Source organism: Zonotrichia leucophrys, chromosome 3 (genome assembly GCF_028769735.1).
Source record: "Zonotrichia leucophrys gambelii isolate GWCS_2022_RI chromosome 3, RI_Zleu_2.0, whole genome shotgun sequence".
Lineage (NCBI taxonomy): Eukaryota > Metazoa > Chordata > Aves > Passeriformes > Passerellidae > Zonotrichia > Zonotrichia leucophrys.
The window spans coordinates 35,684,071-35,697,866 of NC_088172.1; the positions used below are offsets into that span (position 1 = coordinate 35,684,071).

General features: G+C 44.2%; 1 protein-coding gene across 3 annotated transcripts in view; it reads left to right on the top strand.

Moving 5' to 3' along the window:
• KLHL29 (kelch like family member 29) overlaps positions 1–11,943 on the top strand; it is a 388,164-nt gene extending 376,221 nt beyond the window's left edge. For all 3 annotated transcript variants that reach the window (XM_064707789.1, XM_064707787.1, XM_064707788.1), the window contains one exon: positions 9,656–11,943. In XM_064707789.1, the coding sequence (XP_064563859.1) occupies positions 9,656–9,839 (184 nt within the window). In that variant the 3' untranslated portion in view covers positions 9,840–11,943. The remainder of the gene's footprint in view (positions 1–9,655) is intronic.
• The last annotated feature ends 1,853 nt before the right edge of the window (positions 11,944–13,796 follow it).

Sequence of the window (13,796 nt, forward strand, 5' to 3'; positions counted from 1 at the left end):
GGAAATAGGGAAGATGGGTGATCAGCAGTAACAAATAGGTTTAAAACCTGCTGCTGATAGAGGAGGCTGAGGGAACCAGTGCTGAGGGCTAATGGGAGTAAAAAGAAAGGCACTTAAAAATTCTGGGGACAAAATTTGTAATTTGAGTCAGTTATAAAACCACTGCTGATGAGATTGATGAAGTAGCAAAGTAAAACACAGGCCAATTGGGTAGGTGTTTCTCATCTGTATTTGGAAGGATGCAAGGAGGTTTGGGTCTGTGTTCTGCTGTGAGGGACCAAAAGCAGTTACTGTTGGCAGTAAGGAAAGATGGAAACTGAAATTTTATTCTCAAATCCAGCAATGCAGCTGTCTTAGACACAGGTGTCTTTAGAGACTTCATTGAGAAGCTGATTGAACCACTAATGTTGATTTTTAATAACTTTTCAAGTTGAGGATGGATCAGGGCACTGCCAGAGTGTTTCTGTACTGTGAAAAGGTGAAAAGGAGAATTTCAGTGCAGCAATTAATTTTGCAAAGTGCCAGCATCAAGGTAAGTGGTCTCACTTAGCCTCATGTTGGTCCTCTGCAAAATACCAGAGTGGTTAATTTGGGATTTCATCAACAAATAACTAGATGCTAATAAAATAATGAAGATCAATCAATGCACTTTTCTGGAAAATGAAGCTTGTTAAACCACCCTGTTATCACAGACTCATTTAGATTTGAAAAGACCTCTAAGGTCCTCAAATCCAGCCATGAACCTGACACTACCACGTCCACCAGAGGTGTTGGGAAGCCTGGTTCTTTGTTTTGGTTTGTAATACAACACGCCTGGCTGCTAAAGACAACTGTGATGCTGTAATATACTGCAATTTCTCCAAGGTATTTGGCTGGCATTATATGGAATTAACAAGGCACATGGCAGAGAGATTAAATCTGCTTCACTGACAGATCTCAAAATGTAGTTGTTAATGAGAAGGTATCATTCAGCAAGGCCACTGGCAGCAAGCATTTCTTCTTCTCCAATGCTATTTAATACATCTATCAACAATCCAGGTAATAGAAAATCTCTCCTGATAAGGCTGCAGGGGGCTTAACACTTACTGGCTACAAAATATTACAGAAGGAGCTATTTTATCAGTTCCCTGAATATCTCTGTTGAACTGTCTCAAGCCAGCAGTGGTATTTTAAATACAAAGTAAGACACAGAGCAAGCACACTCATGGCAGCCCTGCTCCCTTAGAAAGGCAGGCTCTCAGAGGAGGACATAAACGAGATCACTCAGAGCAGCACAACATGAGCTCGCATCACAGTGCTCTGGATAAAAGGTCAGTGCAATATTGGGGATATAAAACATGTCCCAACACCAAAATGAAAGCAGGCTAAAGCTGGGTAGAGCGAGTGCTGCTGTATACAGTGCTGGGAGATGAGTGCAGGTCCTGGGTCCTGCGTCAACATGTGGAAATACCAGCAGAAGTTCAAAGGGAAGCTGCCAAAATGACCCCAGATTGCAAATCAAACCTTTGACATGAAACTCAAGGAGTCTATCAAAGAAAGGCTGAGAGGTGACTTGATCACTGGGAGCAAATGGAGAAGCTTTCAGTCTCGCAGACAAAGGCGTAGCAGGTCACAAGGGCTGGAAAGCCAAGTTACACATCTCGTAAGTGAAGCACTTTTCCAACAGCAAGGATAATTAAACAGAGAAGCAGCAAGGGAAGGGGTGAACTCACCAACACTCGCTGTTTTTAAGAGGAGATTAGATACGTTTCCAGGAGAGATGCTGCCTGGGGAAATGTCCATGGCCTGCATATACACAAGCACAGATTAACTAAGCACAGAGGTCCCTTCTGACCTTAGCCTGTGAATCTATAAATTCCTCATTCCACTCATTAGCATGGATCACAAAAAGCATGGTTTAAAAGCAGCAACATAAACAACTTAAAAATTAACTGCATGCTATTGATCTCCTCTCACCAGGAATCACTCAATACTGAATTTGCTGGGAAAAATCTTGACCGCATCACTTTTATTTTTATCTGCTTTGTTTCTACATGTTAGTGATGAGAGAGCATGATAGCCTCAAGCAGAGGGAAAAGAAATGTGTGTGACATTCCCTGCCTGTGAAAAATTAAAGGTCCATTCAAATGGTTTTAATATCAAGTTAAATTACTTTTAATGAAAAATGAAAAATAAATGGTTGGGTCTCCAGCTCACAATCAACAGAAGAGCAAATTGAGGATCATTTTCAGATTAAGCCCAGCCTGATGGAAGCCAATAAGAAATTCATGCTGATGTAGAATTAACTCTTTGAAAGATGGTGCTAAATGGGAAAAGAGCTATAAGAGGCCTGAAGCATTTTAAAATTCACTGAGAGGTTGAACACCTTCCACGCAATAGGTGAGGGAAATATTTGACATTTCCCAATCATCAGGCAAGTGTGAGCTTTTTGCCACACACCCTTTCTCAGTTTGGCAGCCCCTATTTATTTGCAGGATCTTGAGATGGTGGACAGCAGCCAACAGGAATGAAAAGCCAGGATGAGATGATGACACCTTGCTCTGCCAGACACCTCCCTCCAAAAAGACTTGCAGATGTCCCTCCCCTTCAGCGTGGCACTGCAGGTGGGAGTTCTCCCTTCCTGCAGTGCCCTTCAAGGGTTTATTTTTCCACAAGTGAAAAGAATACCAAATGCATTCCTGTGCATGATTAAAAATTCCATATTCTGCTTGCTTAGAATGCAGGCAGCGTGCAAACAGGCTTGTGCTACACAGAGCCTCCACGGGGCAACCGCGGCAGCATGGTGGTGCCAGCAATAATTCCAGGGAAGCTAATTTAGTACCAGCAATTCCCAACAGACACCAGAAAAGCATTTTCTTCCTCCTCCTCTGACTGCTAACCAGTAAGATTTATTAGATGGTTCTGCTGAATGGAAATCTTTAATAAAACTTTGACTCAGGCTGAACAGCACAAAACCCGGGTCAGTGTGGGGATTATTTTACACATACACACACCCCCCACCCCCACCTCTTCTTTTCAAGAAAGGACTTGTTTTTGAACAGCAAAGCATGGTGCTTCCTGTAATGACCTGCCAGGCATTGCTGACCTACAGCACCAACTACAGCCTCCCCAGGCTGGCTCCTTTCTGCCTTGTAAAGCTCATGGTAACTCCAGGCACTGGAAGGGATTGGAGCACAGCTTGTTTGGATGGATGTTCCCAGCTGCAACTATTATGAAACTATTATGGAACATTCCTCAGTGGCCATGGGCTTCCCGAACCTACAGACAGGAAGGTTGGTGTGTTCAGCCAGCAGCACTTGCAGCTGGAGCTGTTTGTAGTCCAGAAGGGAAAACCAAAACCTTCCAGCCTATCTGGAAGGAGACATAGGTCTGGGGCTCTGCTCCACAGACAGCAGTGAGAGCTACTGGAGCTGCTGCACCAGACTAACTTACCAGGCAGTAATTTCTGTAGGAACAGATGACATGAAGGATTGTGGTGGGCATTAAAGCATAACTGATACAGACAGAGCACTCAGGCCATTACTGATGTGCTGTGGACTGTGGAGTAAAACACTGCTGGATTTCAGCAACAAGTAACGGTGCCACGTGATGGCTTTGGATCATTATTAGCAAGGGAAAGTGCTCGTGGAGTAGGGGAGAATATAACTGGAGCTTGGCCAGAACACCCACACTAATAATCCTGCTCCAGGAAGGGGTATGATATCTTCCTAATTGACCATGACTAATCTGGACCCTCATTTATCCATCTCATTGTAAAGATGACACTTCTGGCAGCGTGACACGGCCACTCGAGCTCGAGCCTTGTGCGACTCAACGCCCTGGCTGCCACCACTGGGGGCTGTCAGCACTGCCACCAAGCAGGGACAGCCACCAAGCAGGGACAGCGCCTTGGCTCCCTGACTGCCACCACCCACGGACACAGGACCAGCAATGCCTTTTGCTCCAGTGCCTCAAACCCCCGTGCAGGTGTCTCTCCGAGGCTGAACAGAAAGCTCAAGGAGCACTTGCAGCTCTGCCTGGCACTGCCCAGAGCCACACCCTGCAGGGACCCTGGAGGCTTCCTTGGTCCTAACACCAGCTCCATCCAGTTGATGAGCATCCTGGAATTACAGAATATCCTCAGTTGGAAGGGATGCACAAGGATCATCAAGTCCAGCTCCTGTCCCTGCACAGGACAGCCCCAAAAATCCCATCAGCATCATTCAGTTCCACTTCCAGTAAAGCCTTCCTGAAATCTTAGGTCAGGAAGGAAATTCATTCACTAATAAATGCAGGGATCTCTTTTTTTTTTTTCCTTCTTTTAAGCAGATCCTGTGTTGACCTAACTGATAATACTCAATAATGTTCATGGAACTGCTTGAAATAAATGTGTGCTTCTGCATGCATAGCCAGAAATGAGGAGGGAAAAGAATATTGTTTGAGGCCTCAGTAGATACTAAGCTGCAGGCAGTCAAAACAGTACACTATTTCAGCCATGTCAAATCTTTTTCAACCCTGGGAGTTAAAAGACAGAATTTTTAACAATTATGTGTTAACATTTCCTGATGAGGCTGATGTGATATTTAGGACTGAGCAGGAAATTTTAAAGAAGTAATAAAATTATCATTTCTTGTAGTTTCACTGCTTGATGCTATGTCCAGCATGTCACTGGGAGAGATAAATGCTGGAGCAAGAGCACCCACCTCTCAAACACAGAGAAAAAAAGACAGTGATCCTCTGCTTCCAAATCTTACTGCCCATCGGGGGACTTCCATCTTCTCACTCTACTTAGCTCTTGTCAGGCAGCACTTTCAGTTCCCACAGTTCAAAAAAGACACAGATAGACTGAAGAGGGTCCAGAGGAGGGTTGTAAAGATGTTCAAAGGACTAGAGAACCTGCCTGATGAGGGAAGATTGAAAAGTCTTTTCTCCCTGGAAAGAGATGGCTCAGGGGACCCTTGCAGAGTATTTCAGCACTAAAAGAGCAGCCACAAGGAGGATGGAAGCTCTCTATTGACAAGGAGCCATGGGGAGAAGACAATGGGGCAAGAGGTAAAAGCTGCACAAACAGAGGCTTCATCGTGATGCAAGAATTTCTTACAGTGAGATCAGTCGTTCGCTGGAACAACCTCCCCAGGGATGTGGTGGAGTCCCCATCACCAAAGGTTTTCAGGATGTGATTGGACAGGATGCAAGAAAATCTCATCTGGTGCCCTTTTCCCACAAAGGTTGGAGCAGATGATCTTTCAAGGTCTCTTCCTGCCTGGGCTGTTCTTAGATTTTTTGGTTCCGTGATTCAGTTTGTCCATCAAGAGAGCTGTCAGAGAGGGACCTTCTCTGCCACTTGTTCAGCCTGGGCGGGGACTGAAAGGTGGATAGGCAGGGAAGAGATGTAAAAGGTGTTTAGACTACACAAGCACACCAGTCAGGTCCCCACCAGCCCTTGGCACACCTCAGCCTCATTGGGATTTTCCTGGGAGTGTGATCCAGAGCTTCATGGAGGTCAGCAGATGGATCAGACAACCCATGGCAGTGTCAGGGGACAGTCACAGCATGATCCTCTGACACTGAGCATTGCTTGGGAAATGAAGGATGCCCAGGCACCTCAGGAGAATCAGTCACAGGGCAGGAGAAGCCTCTCTAGTGAACAGCAGTAATTACCTGCAGAGTAGGAAGCTGGGTCATTCATTAGCCTGCTTGGTAATAATTTGCTGTAACTCATATTTTTGGAAGGAATGGCTGAAGTGATCTGGATTTGGATGCCCATTACCTTCTCCCCAGGCATTCTGCTGGAGAGGTGGAGGTCTGGCTGCTCCCCAGCCAGGGAAGCCACTGCCCCAAAGCCATCAGGGTTTGTGTCCCTGCAGCATGGCTCTCTGGCACTGAGCTTCCTTCCTTCCTTCCCAGGCTCTGACAGCCTGTAATCATTTTATCTCTCTGGATTAATGGCACCAAGCAATAAACTCGCATCCTAATTATTGTAATTATTTCTTTCTTTGTATGTCAGCCTTGGTAACGATGTTTTTACAGCTGATGGGATGGAGGGGAGGGGAGAAACGAAATATTGTCACAGTAAAGAAGAAAGAGCAATGAGCATACTCCTTTCCATTCACTTTTCTTAAGGTTTTAGAGCCCACTTGAGTTTTCTGTTCTCTCAGGTCCCAGAAATTAGCAGTGATTTTCCTAATACTACAAAGTAGCAGCAATTTAGGATTAAATTCCTAATTATCTTAACCATCTACCTGCCACTTTAGCTCCAGAGATGGCTGAATATCTCCAAAGTTCCCTGTTCATGAGGACCCACTGTGTGCTCAGAACTGTTTCTTCATGGCAGGAGCAGCTCAGTGCTTTGCTTAACCTCAGGCATGACTCACAAGCATTATGCCAATCTTATCTATGGGAATTGCATACAGAGGGAGCAGAAGTTGCTCTAATCACCATTTAAAATTCATACAGTCTTCCAGAGGGTGGAATTCAGCATCCAGTTCTTCCCCACTGTATTAGCAGCATGATGGGAAGGTACAGGATTGAGCTGGGCAGGAATTCTTTCCAGGGCTGTAGCCCAGGTTCCAGAGAACAGGGGCAGCACTTGCCCACTTGCTGTAACCCCAAATCAAGAGCATGGGCTGGGGAGGAGCCTAGACCTAGATCGTTTTGAGAAGGTTTCCTTGGCTGCTCAGCTCTGTGGTGGCAGCAGCTCTGGCTCAGAGTAGCTCCTACCAAACATGCCACAGAGAAGGTTTCACTGCAAAGAGTGTGGGTGGCTAAGATGCAACACAAGAATTTGTAAAGCACCCACGTCCCTGTTTAGAGCCCTAACGTGAGATGTCTGAGGGAACACCAGCACTTAGGGCCAGGTTTCAGCTGAGCAGCACAGAGCCAGCAAGGAAGGGCTGGTGCCTGCTTGGCTCCTGCTCCTGTGGTCGCCTGTAGAGTCTTCCCTCTGGTAATGAATGACTCCATGCAGAGGAATTTCATCAGTTAATGAGCAGGGAGTGGTGGACCAACCTTGTACATCAGTGGTGACTGAGGACTGAGATCCTCTCTGTATTGGTGGAGGTGCTGCCATCCACACCAGCATGTCCACACCAGGAAATCAAAACTAAGGCCATTCATGGACAGCAGACTTTGGTCGTCAGCACTGATGGAACCAGCCCCAGTCTCCATGCTCCATACTTATACTTGTTTCAATTGCCCATTATTGATAGTTCTTTAGACAGATCTTTTCTGGGGCTCCTTTTGGAGTTGTTTCGTTTTTCCCACTTAACACAACAAAACTTATCACCCATTTAATTTTTATTTCCTTTTTTGCATCAAGCATTGTGTAGGAGTACTGTTTTAATTAGTAATCAGCATTTCATTAGAGAACCAAGGCAGCAGAGTTGCTTTGTACAACAGTCCATCTCTGACATTAGACCTTCTTCCACATCCCAAAAAGCATATCCCAAACAAATTAGCTTCCATCTTTTTCAGCTTCACAATCCAGAAAAAAAAAAGAGTTAAGCAAAACCAGTGACTACTGCCCAAGAGCCTTATCTCTCAACTCTCATTCTGCTCATTTCAACAGCCCCTCCACCACATCAGGAGCCTGGGGTGGGGCAATCCTTCCCCCTCCTCAGGCCACATTTTGCAAGCTGAAATTCCCAGCCTGCCTAAAGAGTAACTTTTACGTGTCCAGAGATGGGCTTTCCACCCCTCAGCAAATATCCTAAGTCCAAAACTGTTGTTTAATTGGCACATTTCTCTGATTTACTGGGTCAGCTGGTCCTGCCACCTCTGCTTCCTCCTGGGCATAGAGACTGAGCCTTGGCAGGAGTTTCTGCCAGGCAGTGCCTCTCTGCCACCAGCTCTGGCTCCTTTGGAGGTGAGCTCCTTCTCTTTCAAAGCCATCTTTCAGGACGTCACTTGCGTTACTCAAGTCCTTATTCTTCCCTGTTTCTCCCTGACGTTTGAAAAATAATTACCCGTGGTTCAGTAAGTTCATTAGCAAACTCCCTCAGGAGCCTGGGCTATGCATCATCCAGCCCTGCTGATTTGTGGATAGGCTCTAATCAAATGTTTCAAGTCTCCCTCTCCTTCCTCCTCCTTTCAGATTAACAGTTATTTTGACAAGATTCTCATTATTTCCTATTTCCTGGCGGTACCCAGGGACTAGGCTTATTTGAGTCCTCACTGTTGTCATTGTGAGTTTATTTTTAACCTCAGGCTCTGCTTCTCCACAAGGACATCAGAGTCTTGTGTTCTTCAGAAGCACGTGGCATTGTCGGTGCCATTTTAGTCTCAGTTCATCCTGTGTCTTCCAGCACTCTCTGGCTTTTGCCTTTATCGCTTTTTATCTTTTCCCAGTACGTCAAAATTAGCCAGACAAAGTTACTTTGTTTTTACCAAGAATAGAAGTTCACTAAGCTTTTCTGCCTTGTTAGGTCTAGGCCACCTTCTTGGTTGCAATTAGTTTCTCTTCTCCCCCTCTTGTTCTCCCTGCTATCCTTTGCCAGGTACATACTCTGAGAGCCTCCCTTTTCCTTCCCAACATAATCATTCACCAGCTGCTCTCCAAACAGACCAGAAAAACCACTGCCAACCCCATCCAGATTAACAACACCTTTAAATCAACTTGGAAGGCAAATTTGGGCTTCCTGGCAGATGAAAAGCAGACAGTCTCAGTTTTGGGTTCCCCCCACACAGTGTGAAGGCAGCATGGAGCACACGGCAGGCCCTGCATTGGCTTTTCCCCCCCAGAGGCCTCTGCCATGCTCCGACATTCCCAAATGCACACGTGGGAGCCCAGCCCCATCTTCATCAGCCCAAAGCAGTGTCCTGCTGTGTGCTCAAGAGGCCAAGGCACAAAATGGAAGGAAGAGGAAGAGATGAGACCAAGGGACAATTTTTCTTTCAAATACCTTCCACACCTGTGCACCTTCCCTCTCACCAGGAGCCTATGGACCATGGGATTAGTCCAGCCCCATTATTCCTAATTTACATGAGGTATCTGAAGTCAAACACTTTCACTTTAGGAAAGCAGTAAGGTCTTTTATCTTCTTTAGGTGCCAACAAAGAGCTGCCCTCTCATTCCCTCAGCCACACAGCCCTGGCCACCACACCTGTGTGCTCCAGATTCACTTTCCCTTGGACAGCTCCGGGGTGCACAAGGACAAAGCCAGCAGGATCTCCGGGACCCCATGCCAGGACACAACCACGGAAGGGGCTGAAGAAACAGAATACACTTGAAGATTTTTACTCCCCATTTTGCAGCATTCATTAACAATTAAAGAAGTAACTTGATGAAAGATTTTATTCCAGCTGAGGTGGTGGGAACCCCAAATTGTTTGGATTGGTTTTGCATGTGCAAAGTATTACAGGGACACAGCACCCTGCCACTTTTGCTGCAGATCCCAGGTGTGGGCTGGAGAAAGATCTTACTTGGAATTTTATCTGTTGTTTACATTAGAGACAACAGTTACCTACCTGGCAGGAACACAAAAAGGATTAATTTTGGGGAGAGAAAAGGAGAGAGAAGAGAAATGCCCACACAGCTTTCTTTATACAGATAAGAACAAAAGGTGTATTCATTGTTTACCCATTGTTATAAAAGACTGGGTTTGTTTTAAGCCTAAAAAGGAAATTGCTCAGTAAGGCAACTAACTCTAACTTTTTTTCTTTTTTTTGAAAAACACAGTGCTGTGGTTCTGGATGGAAAAATCTATGCTACTGGTGGGATTGTCAGCAGTGAAGGACCTGCCCTGGGAAACATGGAAGCCTATGACCCTAAAACAAACACGTGGACACTTCTACCAAATATGCCCTGCCCCGTTTTCCGACACGGCTGCGTAGCAATCAAGAAGTACATTCAGAGCGGCTGATGTTCCCAGGAGTTGGGTGGAGAACTGTTTGTACCTGCTGAAAGCAGGCAAGAAGAATACTGTTAAGGAACAAAAGCAGCAAAGCCAGCCAGTGAACATATTGCTCTAAAGTCTTGAATAGTGTCTACATTGAATGTAGAAAAATCATCCTCACCTTTTGGTGAACCAGGAGCAGAGAGCTCCGTGCTATGTAAGATATTGTAACTTAATAATGCAAGGGTGTCACTAGATGTTATAGTGGCACTTGTTCTGGACATCGGCTTTTGGTCAACCCAGGTGCAATAGAATTTCTCATATTTTTTAAGCTGGGGAAGAGAGGAAAAAAATAATCTGCATTTTACTTTAGAGCTCAAGCTTGATTCTTGAAATAACCATGCAGATTAGTTTTACTATTACACTTTAGGCATCAGTCTATTTGAAAGGTCAAAGTGTCCTTACCACTTTGATTCCTACATTTGTTTCTAATACATGCTTTTCAATACCAATGACAGAGAAATTCTGTGTGACAGATGGCTTATGTTGGTGTCAGTCTTCCATCAGATCAAACAAATATTTCAGTTCTCTAGAGAAGAGCCCAAAAGCAGGGTGAGGTGGGGACTAGGGAGAAGAATAGCCATTGGTAATAAATTCCATGTAAAGTGATGAAAACAAAAGGTCTGTTGGGCTGGATGAGTTTCTGCTCCTGGTGATTCTCGTGTGGGCACATGTGGCTCTGCCCACAGTGGCGGGTGGGAGGCTTCTAAACCTTTTCCTCTGGGTTTCTGCTGATGCACTTGGCAGTGAATTCCCTCAGTGCAAAATGGAAACAGCTTGGATTCCAGAGGCATTCTCCTGATAAACCCACTCTTCACTTCTGGCTGGAATCACAGTAAAATGCACAGCATAGTGTGGGTTTGCCACGTGCTCATCAAACACAGAAGATGCCTCCTGTGGCTGCGCACTCGGTTTTGGCTCTCGACCAAAATTCCTTACGTCGGGATACACGCCACTATCTTTTATGTAAAGGCTGAGAAGTTTTTTATTTTACTTTATTTTTCAAGTTCCTTCCTTAGGTGTGGAAGCCTTATACTTTTTATTTACAGATTTTAAACACTTGAGTTTAAAGCCCATGGTAGAAAAATGCATAGACTTAAGCCCAGTGTAAGAGACTTCAGATTATTACTATGTAGAGTTGTACGTATATGCACAGCACAGGGGTTATATTTTTATATATATTAAAATATTGTCTATCCAGAGAGCATTGTGATGTGGAAATTCTTTTTAAATTTATACATAAAAGGAACAAATGGGAGATGGACTGGGTAACATAGAGGGGACAGGGGAAAGAAAATTCAGCAGTAGAAAGTAACCCCAAGCTAAGGATTGTCTGGTTTCCTTCCAAGCGGAGGGAAAAAAGCTGCCATACTTGCCTTTGCAGACTCAAATCCCAAATGCCATACCAGTAATTCAAGGAGAGTCCTGTACAGGGTGTGGGTGAGATCTTGCATTCAATATCTAGTTGAATTTCATACCAAATACAGTAGCCTTTTTATATGAAGGGAGGTCTGCCTACAGCTTTGGGGAAATCAATGCAGATGTTTAGCTAATCATCTTATTTTATTAATAACCATTTATAAAATAAAATTTAAAAAAAAAACAAAGACATTTGTATCTTGCAGTATTTAAAGAAAATGTGCTCGAGTCAGCTGAGTCAAGCTATAGGGTGACTCAAGCCTCTCATTTTGACAGTGAGGTTCCAGCCTTTGTTATGCAGTTGTTTTATTTATTCTTTAAAGAAAAGAAAAATAATAAGCACAACAAAATTATATACTAGTATGTCATTTAAAGTATTTATGTCAAACAGGGTGCAAGTGTGAACCTAAAGATTGGAGCACAAGTTTCTAACTGCCTGGGGCAGGACTAATTTTAGTGTTGGTGTGTGTCTACCTCCAAAGGAGGTGCTACCTGTCAACAAGACTGAAACACATTCGACATTTTCAATTTAGCTTATTTCTTCATTTCTCACACTGGAACAAAACTGGCTATTTCTGTGAATAATATTAAAAACAGGGTTATCTGTAATGGTATTGTATATAGTTTATGTTTACTGTTAAGTTCTTGTTATATTATAATAAATATATTTATAGATCTAGATTCAGCATCCAGATTGGATTAATTTTGTCATGATTGATCAAGGAAAAACACTGCACTAATGGGGACTTCATGTTTCAACCCAGCCAGGGATGAAAATGTATTCATTCTATCTAGTTTCTCTTGCAAATCCAAAAATTTATTGCTAATACTTAAACACTCAGAAGCTTCCAAAGTGCTTTCATTCTCATTTCAGAAAACATCTCTTAGAAGTAATTTTAGATTTTATTCAGAAGGACTGGTTTTTTGTTCATCTATTTTCCCAAATGTACTATTAAGTAAAGAACAGAAGGCCTCAAGATAGTTTAGGAAACGATCTTGAAGAAAACCCCTGATAAACAGCTTCTTCATTTTTTTAAATGAAAGCAAAAATTTGTGCTGCACTGCTGCTGCAATGTCTAAAAGATGAAAGCTGCATTTGCCCTATGGTCAAAATTCCTTCATATCCAGTGTGGGAGCTCTGTACCTCACTGGATGCATTGTTCAGAGAGCAATTCCATGCAACTGTTCATGGCTTCTTTGATGTTTCATTAGGGTGTCATCTGGTAGTTGTAAAACTGGATCTGGAACAAAGATGAGCCAAATATAACTAGTCTCAAATACCACCACAGTGGAACATTTCAGCCGGATCTGAGTAGCTAATTTCTGTTCTGCACATTAACAGAAAGAGCCTAACATTTATTGAAATTGTCTCCAGTTCTTACAGAGTATTTAAGAGCGTGAACTGCAGTTTTTAAACATTTTAGTTTAGGCTTAGTGGCTGAGGTTGAACAGCCTGTGAAGATTACTAAAAGCCTTGCAATTCAATGTTACAAAACCATGCTGCAATAATCCAGACCAAGTGGGGTGAGTTGCCAACCTTTCATCGAGGCTCTGCACGGATCTCTTACTCAGCACTAGTCAATAATACTTGGTAGGATGAACAAGACACAGACTATTTACTTTACTTGTATGTGGAAATTATTTTAGTACCCTTCTGGGAAGTTGGCTGAGTGCTTATGCCAAATGAATCATATGCACATATCTGCTCAGAGATTTTTCTTCTTAAAAGCTTTAAGAAGTTCAGGGGGACAGGCTGGCCCAACAGCCTCTTTGGCCCGCTGGTGTGACCCTCCCCTGGCCCACCTGGGAAGGAGAGTGATCTCCAAAGGGGCTGCTCACTGTGCTCAGGTAATCACCCACCCCTGACAATTTACACAAGTCATCCTCCTTCTCCCGTTGTTTCATCCAGCAGCAAACACACTGTGCTAATAAAACCTCAGCAGCCCCATCTTCTAATTAACTGCAGGTAGGTGTTAAGGCTGAGCTTAGCACAGTGTAAGAGCAGCACTAATTGGGAGCGCTGGGCACACTCCAGCTTGCCCTTAGAGGGGGCAGACAAAGCAAGCCAGCCCAGCCCGCGCTCTGCAGCTGCAGGGATTAGCCAGGAGAGCAGCTGCTCCCGCCCGGCTCCAGCAGCACAGATCTGTTCAACCAGCAGAGATGGAACTGGCACAAGTGGCTCCAGGTACTCGACCACCCTCCCGGCTTCTCGTGAAGGATTTGTCTGGGAAAAAGGGAGCGGATCCCAAAGCTTTTCTCTGTATGGTCTCAGAACCACACTGCTGCTCTGTCCCCACTGAAAAAACATGATGTGGTGTAATGCAATATCAAATAAAACTACACACAGCACATGCAGTCAGGGCTTGGCAGGCTGCAACCTGTGCCAGGTCTGAAAGAAAACACTGACTCTGTATCTACTTGGACATTTTTAACTTGTCATGCTAATACAAGCTTTTTAAATTGGGTGAGACCCTTAAGCTCACCCCTTAATGCCTTCTTTCCCAT